The 20440-nt window shown below is 56.2% G+C and overlaps 2 protein-coding genes across 2 annotated transcripts in view; one reads left to right on the top strand and one right to left on the bottom strand.

Moving 5' to 3' along the window:
* Window positions 1-1923: 1923 nt before the first annotated feature.
* LOC119091736 (tyrosine-protein phosphatase non-receptor type 5) lies at window positions 1924-10406 on the top strand. The gene is made up of 9 exons (XM_037214589.1): window positions 1924-1975; window positions 2577-2726; window positions 2936-3039; window positions 4018-4182; window positions 4904-4994; window positions 5246-5503; window positions 6199-6339; window positions 7159-7295; window positions 8072-10406. Exons 2-9 carry the CDS (start codon window positions 2580-2582, stop codon window positions 8190-8192), a joined length of 1164 nt encoding a protein of 387 aa, XP_037070484.1. The 5' UTR covers window positions 1924-1975; window positions 2577-2579; the 3' UTR covers window positions 8193-10406.
* Window positions 10407-12404: 1998 nt separating this feature from the next.
* The window catches only part of LOC119091621 (putative serine racemase), an 11609-nt gene continuing 3573 nt past the window's right edge, over window positions 12405-20440 (bottom strand). The window contains exons 2-8 of the mRNA XM_037214428.1: window positions 17283-17464; window positions 16469-16559; window positions 15635-15752; window positions 15106-15220; window positions 14451-14547; window positions 13022-13251; window positions 12405-12413 (exon numbers count right to left, since the gene is read on the bottom strand). Of these exons, the coding sequence (XP_037070323.1) occupies window positions 12405-12413; window positions 13022-13251; window positions 14451-14547; window positions 15106-15220; window positions 15635-15752; window positions 16469-16559; window positions 17283-17464 (842 nt within the window). The remainder of the gene's footprint in view (window positions 12414-13021; window positions 13252-14450; window positions 14548-15105; window positions 15221-15634; window positions 15753-16468; window positions 16560-17282; window positions 17465-20440) is intronic.

Below are 20440 nucleotides of genomic sequence, written 5' to 3'. Positions count from 1 at the left end.
GCCATATATTCCCTCCGGCGGTGCTCGGTGCTCTGTGTGTGGCTGTCGACCGGAAAGATCATACCTATGCATGGGAAAGCGGATAACCTTTGCTGTTGCCGCGGAAGACAAACGCCCTGTAAGAAGAGCGCGCAGGGTCTACCAGGGCCGAGTGGATTGCGATGGTGTTATTATTTGCCCCACGCGAGGTATTCGCTGTAGACAGTCAGTATAACAAAGGGATGGGTTTTTGTTCTTTATGCTTCCAAGGTTTTTGGCATGGCACCCAGATTTGTGGGAATGCAATGCAGTAGACTCAGGATTAGTAGTTTTGGAGCAGTCTCATCGTTTATTAGCAGCAGTCTGGTCCTAAGTCATGCCGTTCTGTATTTGACATGAATCCGATTACTTTTGACGCGTGCCCTAATTTCCGATTTCGAAGTCATATTCTGACTCCGAAATCTAGAGCCTAAACGCGCACTGATTATGTCAATTTTTGTAGTTTGATAGATTTTCATTTCGAACGGAATATGTTAGGAGGACCAAAGTTTGAAAACCGACTCTGGGATTCCACAGTCTCCTTCGCTGTCCAAACCGTCTCCTCAAGTATGAGGTAACTTTAATGAAATGCTGAGCCGCCTATTGCTAGTGGCTGTTGGAAAGATCCCGACGCAAATCCATTGCTCTCTAGACCGTGATTCCAGTTTGTTGCCAAAACGCTCTGTACCAATGACTGAAGCAAGCTCAATTTTTACCTTCTTCAGTTACAACGAGGCACGTCGGAAGACATGGCGCCTACCATGAAGACCCCAGCCACAACAACCAGCGTCTCGCCCAGATCCTGCAGACGACGTATCAAAAAAACAATCGAGCAGCCGGCGACCGGATGACCGATTTTTATCCGGACCGGGTGTTCGACCTGTACGCGGACCGGATCTCGGATCCATATCCGGACCGGACGGACGATCCATACCGGGACCGAACGATACAGCGGGACACGGACCACCGAATGGCGGGCCTTCATCCGGACCGGGCAGATATCCTCTTTGCGGACAGGGATAGTGATCTTTACCCGGGTTGGGCGAAACATTTGTCCGTGGATAAGATGCGCCCTCTGGCGTCCGCAAATGACCGGATGCATTTAAGCCAATCGGCCAATGACTGGGCAGATCTCAGTTCTCCTATCGGTGATTGGACAGATTTTAGCCAGCCTGAAATTGATTGGACGGATTTTGGTAAGCCCGTAGATGATTGGGTTGAGCTGATGATTCCTGCAAGAAGCTTTAAACCTCTCAGCAGCAATGACTGGATGAGTCGTGAGGAGGCTGCAAATGACGTCACACAGCTGCGGAAACGCCAAGACGCTTTCCAGCTTCCACGACCGCAAGGCAGCGGCGGGGCCGGGCTCAGCAGCCGTTTGGAAGACATCATCGACGAGCTGACGGCTGCACGCTCACAGAAAGTCCAAGCAGACAAAGCGTTCCCCGCCGATGACCTGAAGGACGACGCGTCCCTGCCGGCCGACTGGAGGGCTGGCGCACCTTCACCGCACGCCACCGATCACTTATCTCCGCGGGACATCGGGGCTGACGCCGGGGCCGACCGGACGGACCACGCAGCGGCCGAGCACGACTGGGCAGACAACCCCAAGCGCAGGGACGAGGTGGTTAATGTGATGCACGCTTTGACCGGCCGCATGCGGGGTCGGTCGCGCGACAGGGCGCCTGCCGCAGCAGCTGACCTCAGCGGCGTCGCTGATATCGAGAGGGCCTCCCGGACGGAGGGCTCAGCGGCTGCGTCGACACGCCGGCGCCGCACGAGGGCGAGAGAGCGCCGCCGCCCGCCGGCCGGCGCCGAGCCAGAGCCGGAGCGGCCTCAGCCACCGGCGCCGCTGCTGGAGCGCGGCGGAGAGCAGCCGCCGGCGTCGCCGCGCCGGCTCTGGCTTTGGTTGCTCGGCGGCGCCGTCTCCGCGGCTGCCTTCCTCGTCGGAGTGGTGGTGAGTGGTTCGGTGCGGCCGGGGCGATCAGGACCAGTGTCTAGGATCAGGACCTAGTCCTCGACCAGGACCAGATGTCGTGAGGTGATGACAAATGCCTTCCATGACGCAACACCTTCCCTGGCTAACCCGTCTATCTATCCATTAGCATATGATGATAGGTCCAGAGTGCATTCGTGGTCATAGTCAGGGGTACAGTTTCTGAAAATATGTTGGAGGGGTAGCTTAACCATATAAATGTCGAAACCTTCCTCCAAGATATGCAATAAGCCGGTTTCCTTGGCACATCTGACCTACTTTCTTCCCAAAGCTGTGGAGCAGGAGGGAGGGGAGGGGGGGGGGGGGCTGGAACCTCCAAACAGATATGAAGGCTTGCCCCTAGTCACGCACCATTTTTGTCGCCACACGCTATCACGGAGTAAGCGCTCTCGTTTATCAGGCGTGTGTTATAGAGACGCGCAGCAGTTTGGTACACAAGCCCCGACGGCCCACATTACCAGTCGCGTGGGCTGCCACTTACCCCTCCCTATACGGGCATGCATGAGCAACACGTGCACAGAGGAGCTGCACCCAGACGAGGTGCTGTGTGATCGGCCGGCAGGCGATGTGCCACTGGCGGCGCAGCCGGCGGGATCCGGGCCGGATCCGTCAGTGGATCCCGCACCGCGTGCTGCGCATGTCCACCGAGGAGGCGGACGCGCCGCCGCCGGACCCGGAGCACGCTGCCACCGTCCCACCGACGCTGGCCAAGGTACAGGTCGGCGCGCGCGCCAGGGGCTGGACCTGACCTGGCCTTGGTAGTGGAAGCCGCATGCTTCGGTCGGCAGCAGCAGACCTTGCGTGTGCTAAGATATTGAACCTGAGCTACCTTTTGAGCTCCTTTTTGTGTTTCCCTGTGGAAGATGTGGTATGCACTGAGCTCGCTGGCATCGTCGCTTCACCTGCCGTCACGGCTCCCAGGCCAAAGGACTGCTGGAGAGGAGGGGCTCCAACAACTCACTGACCATCCAGGTGCAGCAATCTACCGAGGACACGGAGACTATCCGCTCCGCTGGGATGGAATGGTGAGCCAGAGACAAATGTACTGGCGGCCCCAGACTCTGTCATTTGTTCTGGAGTAAGTGGGCCTGGAATGAGATTTAGTGGCACCGGTGCGCCTCCTGCCCCGCGTGATGTACGGTTGATGGCAAACAAAGCAGGTAGAAAATACATCAACTAGCATTATTCCCGTAGATGGCTTAGGGCGTAAAAACGCCTCCACTATACCTACTGCGTAATATTGTGGATAGCGTTTAAGCTTTTGGATATGTGCGTCCAAAAACAGCCGTGTCGCGATAAACATAGTGTTGTCTGCCGACCAACCAGCGAAGCGGTATCCTGTTTACCGACAGCCGGTGGTGCAGTGCCGTATCTGTCGGGAGTCACGCAGTACGATGTCCCGCCTTCCCACAGCCCGGTGCTGCAGTGTCCCATCTTCCCGCGGTGCTGCGGTACATCCCGCCTTCCCACATCCCGGTGCTGCAGTGTCCCGTCTTCCCGCAGTGCTGCGGTACGTCCCGCCTTCCCACATCCCGGTGCTGCAGTGTCCCGTCTTCCCGTGGTGCTGCTGTATGTCCCGCCTTCCCACAGTCCGGTGCTGCAGTGTCCCGTCTTCCCGCGGTGCTGCGGTATGTCCCGCCTTCCCACAGTCCGGCGTCCCAGTGTCCTCTCTGCCCACAGTCCGGCGGTGCAGTGTCCTCTCTGCCCACAGTCCGGCGGTGCAGTGTCCTCTCTGCCCAGAGTCCGGCGGTGCAGTGTCCTCTCTGCCCACAGTCCGGCGGTGCAGTGTCCTCTCTGCCCAGAGTCCGGCGGTGCAGTGTCCTCTCTGCCCAGAGTCCGGCGGTGCAGTGTCCTCTCTGCCCAGAGTCCGGCGGTGCAGTGTCCTCTCTGCCCAGAGTCCGGCGGTGCAGTGTCCTCTCTGCCCAGAGTCCGGCGGTGCGGAGTTCCATCTACCCACACTACGACAGTGCAGTACCGATGGGTAACTGTCCGCCTACCCCCAGCCCGGAGGTGCAGTTTCTAACATCGGCCGGCAACCGCCTCTCGCGGCGTCAGCTGAGGGAGACCGAGTGGAATTCATCCGCACTGCGCGCCGAGTTCTGGGACATCCCGCTGAACTTCCCCGACCGGTGTCCCATGCCGGGCACAGGTGCCAATAACAGATACAAGTGAGTCAGTATTGGGCCCGTCTCAACTGGACAATCCGTCTTCGTGGCGCACCGAGCGACACCGAGCTGTGGTGTACGGGTAGCCAAAAACAGATCCGAAGATGGATGTCACGCTGAAAAGCGACGACGTCACTCCACCTGACATAAGCAAGAAAGGCGTTAAGCTCCTGGTTTTTGGCGTTATGAGTTCTGAAATATTCTGTTGGAAATAATCGACTTTTAGCCTGCCAGAACACATTTCTTAAGCGACGTTTAACCAATCTAACTGCTGAATAACGTGCTGGTCAAAGGCAAATGCTCAATATTACCAATGCTTGTTTGATGACGTCGTTGAGTCATTACCTCCTGGCAGACACCTGCCTGGATCTCAAGAGCACACCCAAAATCCTACGGGGTTCGGTGCTTATGGGATCCTGAGATGTTCGCATCGAACTTCGATCGCGCCCTTGGATCTTTTTGGACCCCAGACATATGTTGGCCCACTGGTACACTAAAGAGAAATTGTCTTCAGCATGAAAACTCCCATCTCATAAGGATGTTACTCTACGCTTCTTTTAGCATGAGCGCAAATAATTATGTTTGCGATGCAGCTCATCATAGTCACATAAAAACGTTAGCGTGTGTATCGGCTTCGAATGAGCAGAGACATTGCGCAGGCCTGTAGTTTACTCCGCTGCGTCGAAGCTCAAGGCCGTGGACTTTAACAGGTTTTCGTTCGCAGCACCGTTATTCCGAACGAGCATTCCCGGGTGCTTCTGCCCGCGCGGCCCGAAGATCCACTGAGCACATACATCAACGCAAACTGGATCAAGGTGAAACTGGTGTCCGTTAGACCGCCCGCGACAGACCCGCCTAGCCACTGATAACCATCTGTGTGTGCGTGAGACGACCCCCAGCTTCTGCAGCCGCCGGTCTGAGATGAGCCCTGCAGAAGCCGCAGCTGTCAGTATGGGACGATTTGCCTGTTACCGGCCGCTGCCCGTCCAACCGCTGCCCGTCTCACGTACGGTGACTCGGAGTCCAGACCCATGCGTATCCCACGCTCGCCCCTGCACCCCGGCAGGGGTACGACGGTGAGGAACGGGCGTACATCGCCACACAAGGGCCGCTGGCGCACACGCTGGGCGACTTCTGGCGCATGGTGCTGCACCACCGCGCGCCGGCCGTCGTCATGATCACCAAGCTGCGCGAGGACGAGCGCATCAAGTGCGCCGGCTACCTGCCCGAGACGCGCCAGACGTCCTGCTTCGGCGGCGTCCAGGTCACCGTCCAGTGCGCCCGACCCCGCAGCGGCTACACCGTGCGTCAGGTCCTGCTGCAGGTGCGTCCGGAGCCGTCCCAGGAGCGCTTACTGTCCAGGCGTGTGCTCTGTGGGGCCCAGTCCAGGAGTGGTTCCTTGAGTGGTTAATGTTCAGGTGTGCCCTGTGTGGTCCGGTCCGGGCGTAGTCCCAGTCTGGGTGCGTCCTGAGTGGTCCTGCAACAGGCATGCACGTCCTGTGCATTGCATTCTCAGCAGTTGTCACGATTCATGTTCGCCCAGTGAGGTCTTAAAAATGGTCATGATGTGGCTTCGTCTGTCCGAATTGAAAAACGCTGATTGTGCATATGACGCTTCCACCGCTATTTCACGAGATTTACTTCGTGTCGCCGCTGCAAGCAAGTGGATACGGTTTGAACGACATCTGGGGATCCAGTGGACAGTGAACACGAAGGCTGACGGCAGCACGTCTCGTAGTTTTGTGTTAGTTAAAATGGATGGAGGTGGTCATATATCAGTGCTACAATCGGTTGGTAAACAAACCCGTTCGTCTGTTTAACCGACCTCGTTTTACGTGACTTTGACGGCGTCAACATGCCACGCGTCCCCATACACGCACGTGGTCTCCCCCATTATGCTGAGCGTAGTAGTGGCGGAAGTATTCCCCTCCCCCTCCCCCACCCCACCCACCACCGCCGTCACCGCGCCGTGCATGCGTCCTACCCCGTAGCTGCCCCTGACGGTGTTCTGCGTCGTAGTGCGGCGAGGAGCGGCTGGAGCTGCGCCACTTCTGGTTCACGGCCTGGCCGGACCACCAGGCGCCGGACCACAGTCGCCAGCTGCTACAGATGGCCGCTGAGGTGGAGACGGCGCGGCGCAGCCAGCAGCGCCGGCCTCCGGTGAGTCTCCCAGGGACCGGGCAGGGGTCAGTGGTAGCACCGGCTTCCGTTTGAACACCCACGGCTCTGGCAGGGTTTAGGGGCAGTGCCGGCCCTCTTGTGGGCCTCAGGGCAGGGTAACTCTGGTCCCCGTGTGACCCTCCCGGGGCTCTGGCGGGTGTCAGGGTAGCTCTGGCCTCCGTGTGAGCCTCCCGGGGCTCTGGCGGGGGTCAGGGTTAGCTCCGGTCTGTCTATCCGTGTGAGCCTCCGGGCTCTGGCGGGAGTCAGGGGTAGCGCCGGCCCTCTCGCAAATCTCCTGGCAATGCCAGTTCCCAGCGAGCCCCCGGAAGCCCTCCCTATCGGGAACAGAAGTCAGGCCCACTGCTCTCCCTTACCGATGCGCTCAGTGGCGGGAAATCACGGGTGTCGTTTTTGTGAAGACCATTAGTGCTATCTGCTACGACTCCTCCACCACGATACCACCACCCTGCTGCGTCGAGCCGTAGGCTGTGTCTGCTGATCGCACCGCAAAGAACTTGATGAAGAGGTGAATTCGGAGTGAGTTTATCTGCCTCTCAGACCTCAGAGCTTGAGTTCACCTCCCTCTCAAACCTCAGAGCTTGAGTCAGCACCTGTCTCCTACAGGGCCCGGAGGTGCCCCACACCCTGTTGACCTCCACCGCACCTCCCGCGGAGCTCAGCGGTGCTCTACACCCTGTTGACCTCATCCGTACCTCCTGCAGGCTTCGGTGATGCTCAACACCCTACTGACCTCGAGCGCACCTCCCGCAGGGTCCGGTGATGCTCAACACCCTACTGACCTCGAGCGCACCCCCGCAGGGCCCGGTGGTGGTTCACTGCAGCGCCGGTATCGGCCGCACGGGCTGCTTCATCGCTACCTCGATCGGCGCATGCCAGCTGCAGCAGGAGAACAGCGTGGATGTGCTGGGGATCGTCTGCGGCCTGCGTCAGGACAGGTGGGCGGCGCCCGGCCGCCTGGCTGCTGCGCTCCGGGACGGACTCGGCGCGCGCTGTCGCCACGCGGGGAGGCGAGAGCTGGGCCGAGACGAGGGAGGGGTCAGAGCTGGCTTTGTCGGCGGCGTGACGTCATGTGACAACACCCTGCAGGCGGGAACCGGAAATGATCCTAAACGTGCTGTTTTTTATTGTATGGTAATCCGCTTATTGTTGACCGATGTGCACAGTCATGGGTGAGTAACGGGACTCTGGCTGCGCCCCTGTCTACAGTCTTGTGCAGGATGGCCACCCGTCGCCAGCCATAACCGACAACGGCTAGTCTTGGTCGTGGCCTAGTGCTGCGTCACGTCTGATATCACGTGGTGGGACACTGCAGCTGGTACCGCCGCTGGCAGCGGCTGGCTGCCGATCACACGTCATCAGGTCGTTTCGAAATTTCCACTGTTATTCACTTGCCTGGCAGACTGGGCATCAAGTGGACAGCGCATGGTGTAATCAGATAATGTGAGCTGCTTCGGCTAGGTTTTGGCTGGTAAAAAAGACAAAAAGTAGCTTGCAGTTTGTATCAAATCGTGTTTAAAACATTAATATGCGGGGAAATGTGCTGAGCAAATTCAAATATGACATAAGGCTAACAATGCCTGTGCCAGCTGACCAGTTTTCAGCGTCGATGCATAGGTACGCGAGCAAATCCCCCGCATGGTCTGCCCTCTGGCAGCGGAGCACAGTGCGGGCGTGCTGGCGCTGACCCTGGCCCCGCCTCCGTCTCCTGCAGGGGAGGAATGGTGCAGACAGCCGAGCAGTACATCTTCCTCCACAAGGCGCTGAGGGACTTCGAGGCGACTCTGCCGCCCATCGGCAGCGCGGACAAGAGGATGATGTCCAGCATGCGCTGAGCGGGGGAGCTGGACCCTCACGAGACGGCACGGCGGAGGATCTCAAGAAGACGTGACACGACGAATTCTTTACAGCACGATGCAATAACCTGGCATGCCTTCGTTGCCATTTGGTGTTTATTAGCGGGGCCATTTTATGGTATGTGGGAAAGACGATCTCGAGATGCTCCGTTGATTATCATACAAGTGCAGATATCAGATGGCGATTAGGAGTTAAGTGACGCTGGTTGCATCACCCCAGCATATTCTTTTCCACTGGTTTCACGAGTTCCATGGATCCAGCCTCTGGGACGCCCTCAAATAATCCATGAAGACCATCGATCATGTCATGTGCTCGGGACTGAGCCATTTTCAGAGTAGTTGTCTAAGGAAAAGCAATCTTCACTTTTAACGCGCTCTACTATCCACTGGCGCTATTTTGACACCAATGCAAGAACGACAATGAGTAAAAACCACTGCTATTCATACAACCACTAACATCTGTGCTACAGAATCGAGGTTCGGGCCAGTACATAAATGACGCCATATTAATAATGCCCTGCATTATTCGTCACCATAACGATATCCGCATTAGAGGTGACGAGGTGCTGACGGAGTTCATGCTTGTCATTCGCGAGTCACGAAGGCTCTCCTAGGGACGGATGTCGGCGCACTCCTGGGAAGTCCCCTGCTTGACGTCCACTGACGCCCACTCCTCTCCCTGATGACGCCCACTGACGGCTATCTCGGCCACTTTACGACGGCCGTCCTGATGGCGGTCACTGTTGACCATGTTGGCCCCTTCACGATGACTCTCCTGATGACGCCTATTGGTGGTTATCTCGGCGCTCTACAAGGAATCCCGATGACGCCCACTGCTGGCTATGTTGACCTCCTCACGACGACCCTCCTGGTGACGCCTACGGGTGGCTATCTCTGCCCCTTTACGACTCCTTATGGCACTCACTGATGGCTATCTCTGCCCCTTTACGACTCCTTATGGCACTCACTGGTGGCTGTCTCGCCCCCTTCACAACTTTTGATGACGTCCACTGGTGGCTATCTCTGCCCCTTTACGACTCCTTATGGCGCTCACTGGTGGCTGTCTCGCCCCCTTTACAACTTTTGACGACGTCCACTGGTGGCTATCTCTGCCCCTTTACGACTCCTTATGGCGCTCACTGGTTGCTATCTCGCCCCCATCACAACTTCTGATGACGTCCATTGGTGGTTATGTCGGCCCTTTACAAGGACTCCCGATGACGCTCACTGGTGGCTACGTTAACCTCCTCATGACGACCCTCCTGGTGACGCCTACCGGTGGCTATCTCTGCCCCTTTACGACTCCTTATGGCTCTCACTGATGGCTATCTCGCCCCCTTTACAACTTCCGATGACATCCACTGGTGCTTATCTCGCCCCCTTTACGACGACTCCTGATGACGCCCACTGGTGCCTATGACGCTCCCTGCACGACAACGCTCCCGATGACGCTCCTAACGCCTTTCCTGTATCATCCGTGACATCCGCGGGAAGTCACTACGAGGTGAAGGCTTCTCCCGGATACGATTTTGGAATTAACGCACACAAGCCACCTTAATGTAATTACGCACAACGTTCATGGTACGGGATGTTTCTGTGACCTGTGCTTCAGTGATGTACTCGATGTACGCGTCCTTTCATGTCTGGCAGCCTTGAGAGACGTGGCAAGGCCGGAGACGCCTGCCAACTGCGCGTGTCGCCAGCATGCGAACTCCAGGCGAGATTTTCTACAACCCTTTCTACGTGTTCGTGTGCTATGCTCGTGCGAACCCATCTCCACAGAGGAGAGAACGAACGACACGATGTGTCAAGCACAGCTAGTCGGGTGTCCTGTTGACATAGACCGCGAGTCGGGCGTCCTGCTGCCATTGACGGCGAGTCGCAAGAGGTGCTGGTGATCTCATAAGAAAAACATTGGCCAACAATGTAAAAGCTGCTCTTAAAGTACTCAAATGATCTTTGGTTCACTGCACCTGAATAGGCCATGGTGGGTACCACTGATTCATGCCGAACAATACTCAAAGCATGCATGTTGCTTTTCGTTGGATTTCACAGCTGTTAGAAATCGTTTGGTTCGTGTATATGTAACATCTAGTTATAACGACACATATCAAGTTGTCTCACACATCGCTGTATTTATAAATACTTGTTGGCATGTAAGTCAATGCCCTCATGCTCATCTATAAACCAATACATCTGTTAACCTAAGCGTGTGTAATTATGAGCGACGAGGATTCACACTGAGCGCCAGTAGGGTATAGTCCTTTAACATAACCCCGCGTCATGCGTCCCTGCATGCGCACTTATGGAGCTCACAAAAAAACATTTTCTTGAAGTATATCCTTCGTGATGCATTAAATGGACCATATGGTGATGTGTGTGTGTTTGTGTGTGTGGGGGGGGGGGGGTGCGTGCGTGTGGGGGGGGGGGGCGTGTGCTTGTGCCTGGGTGCATGCGTGTGTGTGCGCGTGTCCATATAAATTTGCTATAGCTATGCGTACATTTTTATCTCATAAATCGCGGCTCTGGCTTTCGGCCGCCCGCTTAGCAACAAGCTCGCCTAATCTGGTGCGCGGCCGAAACGGGAGCCCTGGACCTACAACCCTCGAACCAGACCGTTGCCCGTCCTAGCCTCCGTGAATGTTTTGCTACTGATATCGTGCGAGTGAGTTCCTCACCTGGGCGGGCATACGGCACAAATGCGGCATACGGCCGTACGCCGCCTTTGGCTGCGACCATTATTTTGCTTTCCTTGCTGGTTTCTGCTAATGGCCACCACTACCTACCTTCCCGCTTTGGAAACGCGTTCTTAAAGTTAGGCTTTTGCCTCCATCTCTTAGCAGGGCGTGTCACGACGTACGTTTATTATTTTTGTTGTCACCATAAGGGTTGTCGTGTCGATGGGAAAGTGGAAGGGGCACTCTTGGTCTGCTGCTAATGGGCGATGGTTAACAAAGTAAGACTCCGACGTGGAAGCAGCGAGAAATCAAAACAAATAGGAACAATTCCTTCTGAGAGCAGACACAAATCCTGCCCGAAGGAAGCTTAGCTGCGGCTTCGGAGCAATTTGATAAAGCGCAAACCACCATATGGACATACAAAAATAGTTTTTTGATTTTTGATCAGGCAATATGCATCCCTTTTTGTGTTTTTGTATGTCCGTACATCACAGAAAATGGAGAGATAAGTACTGGAAAAATGGGTGCATCAGTAGAAAGTTATGGAAGTTGTGAGATTTGCGCCTGTACTTGACTTCATCAGGCTGAATCACTTCCAGCTCCGACTGACAGCGCATTCTGAATCTTATTTCGAGAAGCAAACACGACTGAAAAAGATGTGGCTTGGTTGCAGAATCTGTATCAAAAGGGTCGACTCCAAAGGCGATGGTTCGGCACACAAATTTGTCTAGAAGCACCACGGCCCTTATTACGCGTTTATTTTGGTGACAAGGCTAAAAAGTTGGGGCGTCTGGTTTCCCAAACGTGCAACAACTATTATGGTAAAATATCGCCGCCGTTTACGCTTCCATTTGAGTCAGGTCACCAATCATTCAAGCGTACGCGGTTGACTTAACTCCGACTTGGATTCACATGCGCTTTGAAAGGAATCGATTCGGGTATCCAAATCGATTCTACACTGGCTAACAAAGCTTTTGATGGCAATCCTGGATAAACACAGAGCCTAGCTAAAGCGGGTGTTAAAAGCATACGGTTGTACCCAGCACACCCACACCCTTGCACCCGTACGGCGTGCACCCGGCGCTCAAATCGATCCCGGCGGACCTCTGCCCACGATCACAGCCCGTCCCCATGACAGCGCTTCTCCCCGCCCTCGCGCACGGACCGGTACGTCCGCCGGGTACCGCGACGAGCAGCGCGCCTCGGGCTCAGACGTGGGCGGCCGCACGCTGAGCTCACTAACGACCCCGCTGTCGTGAGCCGTCTCACACATCAGCAGCTGTTCGGGCAGCTCGCCGTCCCGCGGGTGAGGCCCCGCAGATCGGCCCCGGCCGCTGGCGGGCGGTCCGCCTCCAGGCAGACCCCGGCGCCCCAGGGCAGGCTCTCCAGGTCCACGTTGCCACCGCAGAGGACGACGCCGACGCGGCGCAGCTCGGCCGGCAGCTGGTCAGAGAGCGCCGCCGCCACCGCCATGCCCGCGGACGGCTCGATCAGCAGCTGACGGAGGGACGGTCTAGATCAGCTGGTAACAGACGGGAGGCCTGGATCAGCAGCCGATGGACGAGGGGTCTGGATCAGCAGTTGATGGACGGGAGGTCTATGTCAACAGGTGACAGAGATGGGAGGCCTGGATCAGCAGCTAATGACGGCAGGTCTGGATCACCTGGCATCGGACGGAATGTTTGGATTGGCTCCTGACGGACGGAAAGCCTCTTGAAAGCCTCAGCTGCTGAGGAACAGGAGGCCTCAATCCAATGCTGAGGGAAGGAAGGCCTCGACCAGATGCTAATGAACGCAATACCAGGACAGCTAGTGTCGGACAGGACTTTCATCAATTGCTAAGGGTCGGGAGGTTCAGATCAGCTGCTGAGGGACGATATGCCTAGACTAACTGCTGGGGAATGGTAGGTCCAGATCAGCTGCTGAGGGATGGAAGGTCCACACTAACTGTTGAAAGACGGTAGTTCCAGATCAGCTGCTAAGGGGCGGTAGCTTCGGATCAGCTGCTGAGGGACAGCAGGTCCAGATCAGCCGCTGAGGGACAGGAAGTCGGGTTCGGCTGCCAAGGATAGCACCACTGGGACACAAATCGGCAACGTGCCTGCAGCGTGCAATCATGACCGCTGGTACCTTGGTGCGCTGCCAAAAGAGCTGGGTGGCGCCAGCGATCTGGCGGTCGGTGACGCTGATGACAGGTGGCGCCACCAGGCGGCGTATCACGGCGAACGCCCGCGGCGAGCACTGCTGCAGTCGGCAGCCATCGGCCAGCGTTCGCAGCATGCGCGGCGGGTCCGGCCAGAGCGGGCGGCCGGCCCGCAGACACGGCTCCAGCTGCTTGCCGTCCGGCTCGACAGCCAACACTGTGGAAGAACGGTCACTGGTCAACGGTCACACTGGGGAACACCGGTCACAGGTCACCGGCCACACTGAGGAACACCGGTCACTGGTCACCGGTCACACTGGGGAACACCGGTCACAGGTCACCGGTCACACTGGGGAACACCGGTCACAGGTCACCGGCCACACTGAGGAACACCAGTCACTAGTCACCGGTCACACTGGGGAACACCGGTCACAGGTCACCGGTCACACTGGGGAAGAACGGTCACGGGTCACCGGTCACACTGGGGAACACCGGTCACAGGTCACCGGTCACACTGGGGAAGAACGGTCACAGGTCACCGGTCACACTGGGGAAGAACGGTCACAGGTCACCGGTCACTGGTCACCGGCCACACAGAGGAACACCAGTCACTGGCCACCGGTCACACTGGGGAACATTGATCATTGATCATTGATCACCGGTGTCATTGTAGAACGTCGGTCACAGGTCACTGGTCACACTGCGAAACGCCGGACACTGGTCACCAGCCGCACTGCACGGCGGCAGACACACCAGATACGGAGGCCACCGGGCACATTGGTCACGTGGCTGCCATGGACTCTGAAGAGCACCGCTCACCGGGCTGTCAGCCGCAGCACCGACTACACGGCGCAGCGAAGGTCCCGCTCAGAGCACGGGTCATGGGAACACCGAACACACCGTGGAGCACCGGACACATCGGGAGCATCAGTCACAGGGGCCCTGATCACACTGGATTACCGGCTAAGCTGGGAGACACCAGCCTGTGGCACCAATCAAAGGGCGATATCAGCCTGTGGCACCAATCAAGGGGAGAAACCAGCTTGTGGCACCAATCAAAGGGAGACACCGGCCTGTGGCACCAATCAGAGGGAGAAACCGGCCTGTGGCACCAATCGAAGGGAGACACCAGCCTGTGGCACCAATCAAAGGGAGAAACCGGCCTGTGGCACCAATCAAAGGGAGAAACCGACCTGTGGCACCAATCAAAGGGAGAAACCAGCCTGCACTGGAACGGTCGCCGCGTCCATACGTAGTCCGCACTGAAGCATCATCGCACCGTCGGCTGACGCTGATAGAAAGAATCTCAAGCCGATAATGAAGATGACAACTGGCGTTAGGTAATCGGCACTGAGAAAATGTGAGTATTACGTCGCGTCGAAGAGCACTCACCGTATCGCAGCCGCTTGATCTCACCTTTGCACTCTGGTCTGAGTTCCGTCACGACGGTAGCGATGCCAGCAATCATGCCGCCGCCGCTGACGGCCACCAAGATGGCATCCATGTCCGGCACCTGCAGCATAGCATCGCGTTCTGCTATTCTGCCTCAGGGCGCCGGCAAGCACACGATGTTCATCCGACTAGGCGTGGGTGTCAATGAGGGTGTTGAAGATTTTGACCGTCTCATAATCTCTGTGACCCAACCCTATGGCAGAACGTAATGAACTGTAGTCGTCTGTACCCAAGACTTCCGACGACACGTCTGCCCGCCAGGTGAGACCGAGCTCGCCGGGACGGGTGAGTCAGAGCTTTCATCGGACTCGGCACCTCCGTCATGGAGCTTACCATGCTGGAGTCCTCGCACGGGCAGAAGCGCACATATGTAAGTCCGCCATCTCGTCGCCGCGCTCGCTCCCAGCCTCCACCCTACCCGGCTGGTCATTCATGACTCGGCGATATGTTGACTTCATCGGGCATTGGATGATCAGACCCCGGCACACTTCACTAATGATTACACGGGCGCAATCGCTCAAAATCTGACCCGTTTCCTCTGATCCGGCCGTTAAATCTGACCGTTGGTGATAAAACGCCTGCCACCAATAGCGCGGACGCCGTCATCACTGGTCCTCGCCTGCTGGAGCATCTCCAGGGCGATGGTGCCCTGGCCGGCGATGGTGCTATAGCTGTTGCTGGACTCAGCGACGGCGTAGTTCATCTGCTCCACCACCCTGGCGCAGGCCTCCCGCCTGCAGCGAGCAGCTCTGGTCACTGGGCCGACGCCGTCCCAGGGCTACTGAGGATGGCACGGCCGACAGAGCGGAAGTCCAGAGGACACGGGAGAGCCAGCGGGGACGACTGCCTGACCGTAACTGGACATATGAACGTTCATAATATGGCAGAACGCGTAAAACTACCGCGATGTTTTGCTGAAAACGTCGCTTCCTCGCAATGTGGCTAACGTTTTCATTTTTAATGGCCAGTCTGGTACCAAGCTGCTCCATGGTCCTAAGTGCATATCTACACTTGCAATCACTACCATTCAACATCTAAAAGTACTAGGAACTTGAGGCCTTCCTTTGTCACGCCAAGCGGGCACGAGCCTCGTGACTCTGGACCGGTCTCCGCGGCGTGCGGCGCCGGTCCGGCCCGCGCGCGCGCACCGGGCAACTGGCGTCGGGTCGCAGAGGAGCACCTCAGCGCCGTACGAGCGGATCGCGTCGATCTTCACCGAGGCTGTGTCCCGCGGCACGACCACTGCACAGGGCAGGCCGGCCAGACCTGAGGCGACAGCAAGCACTTCGGTCACACGGCGACCGGAGGTCCGCACGATCTCAGAGGAGGCGCTGGCCGCCTGGCCGAGCCGGACAACACACGAAACAACGGTGCACGATCGTCACGGTTAAAATGCAATTACTCTTTTTGAGCCGCATTGCTAATATCATTCAGAGCCGCACTGTTACGACCATTCGGAACCACATTGTTACGACCATCCAGAGCTGCATTGTTACGACCATCCCGAGCTGCATTGTTACGACCATTCAGAGCCGCATTGTTACGACCATTCAGAGCGGCATTGTTACGACCATCCCGAGCCGCATTGTTACGACCATTCAGAGCCGCATTGTTACGACCATTCAGAGCGGCATTGCTACGACCATCCAGAGCTGCATTGTTACGACCATCCAGAGCTGCATTGTTACGACTATCCCGAGCTGCATTGTTACGACCATTCAGAGCCGCATTGTTACGACCATTCAGAGCCGCACTCGTCCCTAGCATTGCTCGTCCGTATCGATTTATCGTTAGATTTTGATGAACCTAGCGAGAGGTACCCAAACTGATGTTCTGATGCCAGTGCTTCTGCACGATGTTCCTGCGTCCCACTACAATCGACTGTATTTTGGTATTGGGTGGCAGTCGGTGCCGGCCTGACCTGTCGGAGGGCGGAGTGTGGGTGCCGAGTGTGTGTGTGGAGAGGGGGGAGGGTGACTCACGCGCCGCGTAGGCCGTCGCCTGTCCATGGTTGCCGCTGCTGTGTGTTACGATGCCGGTCACGCCCGGATCCTGCTCCAATATGCTGAGGACCTGCAGCCACAAGGGAGTGCGCTGACACCGGATGACAGCGGCGAACGCGCTCAGCCGAACCACAGGCAGCTTCGGTCGGACACATTGATTCCTGACACGACTCCGACGTGCCATTTTCAGACCACCGTTATAAAATACATTATGGATTATTGTTGACAGCCTGCAGCTCCAAAACGAAACTAATGCAGTGCAGTTTTGTTTCAACTTCGCTTCTTTCAATCTAAATCCGAGGTAATGTGCATCGCATTACTGACCATGCAAACGTGGCCGGAGTCAAAACTGGCAAACATCTATGCAAACATCTGAATATCCATGGAACCATCTGAATATCCATGTAGATATCTGAATATCCATGTAGATATCTGAATGCCGATGCAAATATGGAAATATCCATTGTGAATACTTAAATACCCATGCAGTATATCTGAATATACATGCAAGCATCTGAACATACATGCAAGCATCTGAACATCCATGCATGTTATGAGAAACCATGCAAACATCTGAGCACTCATCCAAATATCTGCATAACCATGCAAATATCTGCAAACGTGCAAATAGCTGAACATCCATGCTGATATCTGAACATCCATGCAAGTATTTGAATGTACATGCATATATCTGAATAACCATGCAAATATTTCAATATTCATTCGAACATCTTAATATCCATGCAAATATCTGAGTATTCGCGCAAATATTTGAACCGGCGTCACAACTCACGCAGTTGCACGCCCCCCTAGCCTTGAATGATCCAGTCTTCTGCAGGTTTTCTGCTTTAAAGAACAGCTGTCGCCCGGAAAGTTCGTCCAAGTATTGACTGGTGACCACCGGGGTCCTGTGGACATAGCGCTGCACCCGCTCATGAGCTGATCGCACATCGTCCAGACCGACCTCACCCATCGCTACCCACACCCGCCACAGGGGGCCGTCGACTTGGTCCAGCACAAGGCACGAGCTGTCAGCAGCCACTGACTCCTGTAGGGCGGAATGTATCGGACCGAGCTCCTCGCTCGTAACTAGGGGGTGGGAGGGGCTCCGGCACGCGACGCCCCGCCGGTCGATTGTCTCCAGCATTGTAACTGTTTCTGGGTCGGGGAGTATAAGCACGCGTCCCCATGGTGCGACGCTGCAATGCGGCCGCTGCAGCCCGCGCTCCATACTTGGGGTAAAAGCCTGTCGATGTGCAGCGCGGCTTGGCATAGCGAGGCATATCGGGCAAGCACGCGACAGTTATATCCGCTTCATGTTCGTGACCGCTCAGCCGTAAGTGCACGCGAGACTGCGTTAATAACAAATGTATTGATGCATCCGTGTAAATCGGTCACAGACGGTCCACCAGGCAGTGGCGGATTCAGGGGGGGGGGGGGGTATGGGGTCTCCATGGCCCCCTTCAGTCACGAAAGGAGCTCATAAAGGTTCCCCAGGGGTCCGCAGCCGGTCGAAGAGACACAGTTAAAAAAAATAAAATTAAACAACATTGGACGCTTTGGTACCCAGGCCACCAAGAACAGTCCCAACCAAAAGTGAAGGGCCTGCAAGCAGACACAACTAGCTCTTCGTAGATTGGAGTTGGGGGGGGGAGGGGGGGAGGTGGAGGTTTGGGGGAGGGAGGGGGGGATGATTGGGGAGATTTCAAGAATCATAAGGTTGCACAGAAACCGTACGCTATTGCCGGGGGACCTATATAACCACTTGCAGAGTCAATCCGATCACCATGGAGTCTTCCACGTTGCCCATGATTTATTTGCACTCACTCGCTAGACGTTATGTTGTCGTGGTCCTAAACGCTAACATACCAATGGACTCTAGTCGATCAGGGGCCCTCCACAGATTATTTCCATCTCCAGAAGGGCTCTTAACGCTATAGCCGGGGCCACACATGTTAGCCTGCAGGGTACTCTCGGCTGCTCAGTGACGCTTCACATAGGTCTCGATTAACCTACCAGCACACTCGCCATATGCTCATGGGCCCTCTACATTGGTCTAGGGCCCTTCCAATTTCCTGTCACTTGCGGAGGGCCTATCTGCTAACCTGTTCGGGCACACTCGATCGTTCGGGGCTCTCCACCTGGGGTATGGGATACTTCTAATTCGTTGGGGGCCTTACGCTCTTGTTAGGGGCTCCATCTTTTAAGAAGCTCGGGCACACTTGATCGTTTGAGAGCCCATCCCAGTCGATCTTGGGCGCTTCCTGCTTGCTCGCATGGCCCTATACTGTTGTCGGGGCTCCCCATTAGTTAAGCTGCTTGGACTCGTTTAATCGTTCGGGGGCCCTCTACATTGGGTCTTCAGTTTCTCCTATTTGAGTGGAGGGCCTTGCGCTGTTGTCGGGAGCCCATCTGTTAACCTGCTCGGGCGCACTCGATCGTTCTTGCCCTCAACATTGTGTCTTGGACACTTTTAATTTGCTTGAAGGGCCCTACGCTCTCGTCGGGAGCCTTATCTGTTAAAGTGCTTGGGCCAGTAGCGGATCCAGAAGGGAGGCCACACAGTCATGCTCCGCCTTCCTTCCCCTCTTGGGCTCAGCGGCCGACAGAATGCAGCTTTTTTAGTACAAAACACAACAAAATTGAACGTTTTTGGGCCCCCACGCGACCACGAACAATCGCAAGCGAAAGTAAAAAGTCCACGAAGAGGTAAAAATAAGTATTCGCAGATTAAAAGGGTGGGGACTGAAGACGGTTTTGAAGCTCATTATTCTGTCCAGAGGCCCTACCCTGTTGCCGGGACCCTAAATGTACACTTGTCTGGTCAATCCGATCGCTGAGGAGCCTTCCACATTACTCTTGATCTCTTGCATTTTTTCGGAGGACCTCACGCTACTGTCGGGGCCCTATCTGCCAGCATGCCGGGGTACTCTTGTCGATCAATCGCTCTCCACGGGCTCTTCCCATTCACCTGAAAGGCTCTATACGCTGTAGCCGGGCACCCACATGTCAGGCTGCCGGGGTACTCCCGGTTACTCAGGGGCGCTTCATTTTCGTCTCGGATTCTTTCTACTTGCTCGGAAGGTCCTGCACTGTTGCTAAAACTCGTGTAAGTTAGCGTTCGAAAGCACTGGATCCTCACGGACCCTCTACATTGGTCCAGGGCACCTTCCCTTTTAATTGGTTTGCGAAGGACACTTTGCTCTTGTCGGGGCCCTTTCTGTTAGCCTGCGCAGGCACTCTCGATCGCACAGGGGCCCGCTGCAATGGCCTTGGACACTCCATATTTGCTGGAAGGAACCAAAGCTGTTGTCCCAGGTCCTATACGTTCTCCTGTCAAAGCATTCTCGATCGCTCAAGTGCATTTGTTCGAAGGACCCTGAGCTGTTATGCGAGGCCCTATACGTTCTTCTGCCAAGACACCCTCAATCTCTTAAGGGTATTAATTCATTAACAGTGAGCTATCTTGAGCTATTTCCGCTTGCTCAGAGCGCCCTGCGCTATAGCCGATCCGTTAACCTGTCGGGACACTTCCGACAGTTTAGGAGCCCACCACATTGGTATTGGGCTCTACTCGCTTGCCTACACCGTTGACTGATGGCTTTGGCGATGCATCAAGACATGGCCCACCGTCGAAAAGACAGTGGCCTCAGTCTTCGGGCCAGCCAGGTGGTTAGTCCATGGCTGAGCAGACTGATCCCGAACATTGTTGGGGCCTGCGGCCAATGTCAGCTGTACAGGACTACCTCGCGCGCGATAGCACTCCCATCTCGGAGAGCATGGAGACGAGCACGCCGTTCAAGTTGGCAGCTGCTCACGCGCTTCTTTTTCCGCGGACTCCGCGCGGCTTCATCGGCTGTCTTGCTGTTGACCATCGCTCCAAGCAGGTGGCCGCAGCACCACTGAGGAAGAATACTTCCGCTGCTTTCTTCAAAGCCTTTGAACACGAGA

Source organism: Pollicipes pollicipes, unplaced genomic scaffold, assembly GCF_011947565.3.
Source record: "Pollicipes pollicipes isolate AB1234 unplaced genomic scaffold, Ppol_2.1 Scaffold_3447;HRSCAF=4054_pilon_pilon_pilon, whole genome shotgun sequence".
Taxonomy (NCBI): Eukaryota; Metazoa; Arthropoda; class Thecostraca; order Pollicipedomorpha; family Pollicipedidae; genus Pollicipes; species Pollicipes pollicipes.
Note: the sequence above shows the minus strand (reverse complement) of the source record. Positions and strands in the feature narration are given on the sequence as shown.

Bases quoted from the DNA above. Each gene is read 5' to 3' on its own strand.
- LOC119091736 (XM_037214589.1), top strand. From the start codon at position 2,580: ATGTGCCACTGGCGGCGCAGCCGGCGGGATCCGGGCCGGATCCGTCAG. The intron at 3,040-4,017 runs GTGAGCCAGAGA...GCCTACCCCCAG, and splicing joins CGCTCCGCTGGGATGGAATG to CCCGGAGGTGCAGTTTCTAA. The intron at 7,296-8,071 runs GTGGGCGGCGCC...CGTCTCCTGCAG, and splicing joins TGCGGCCTGCGTCAGGACAG to GGGAGGAATGGTGCAGACAG.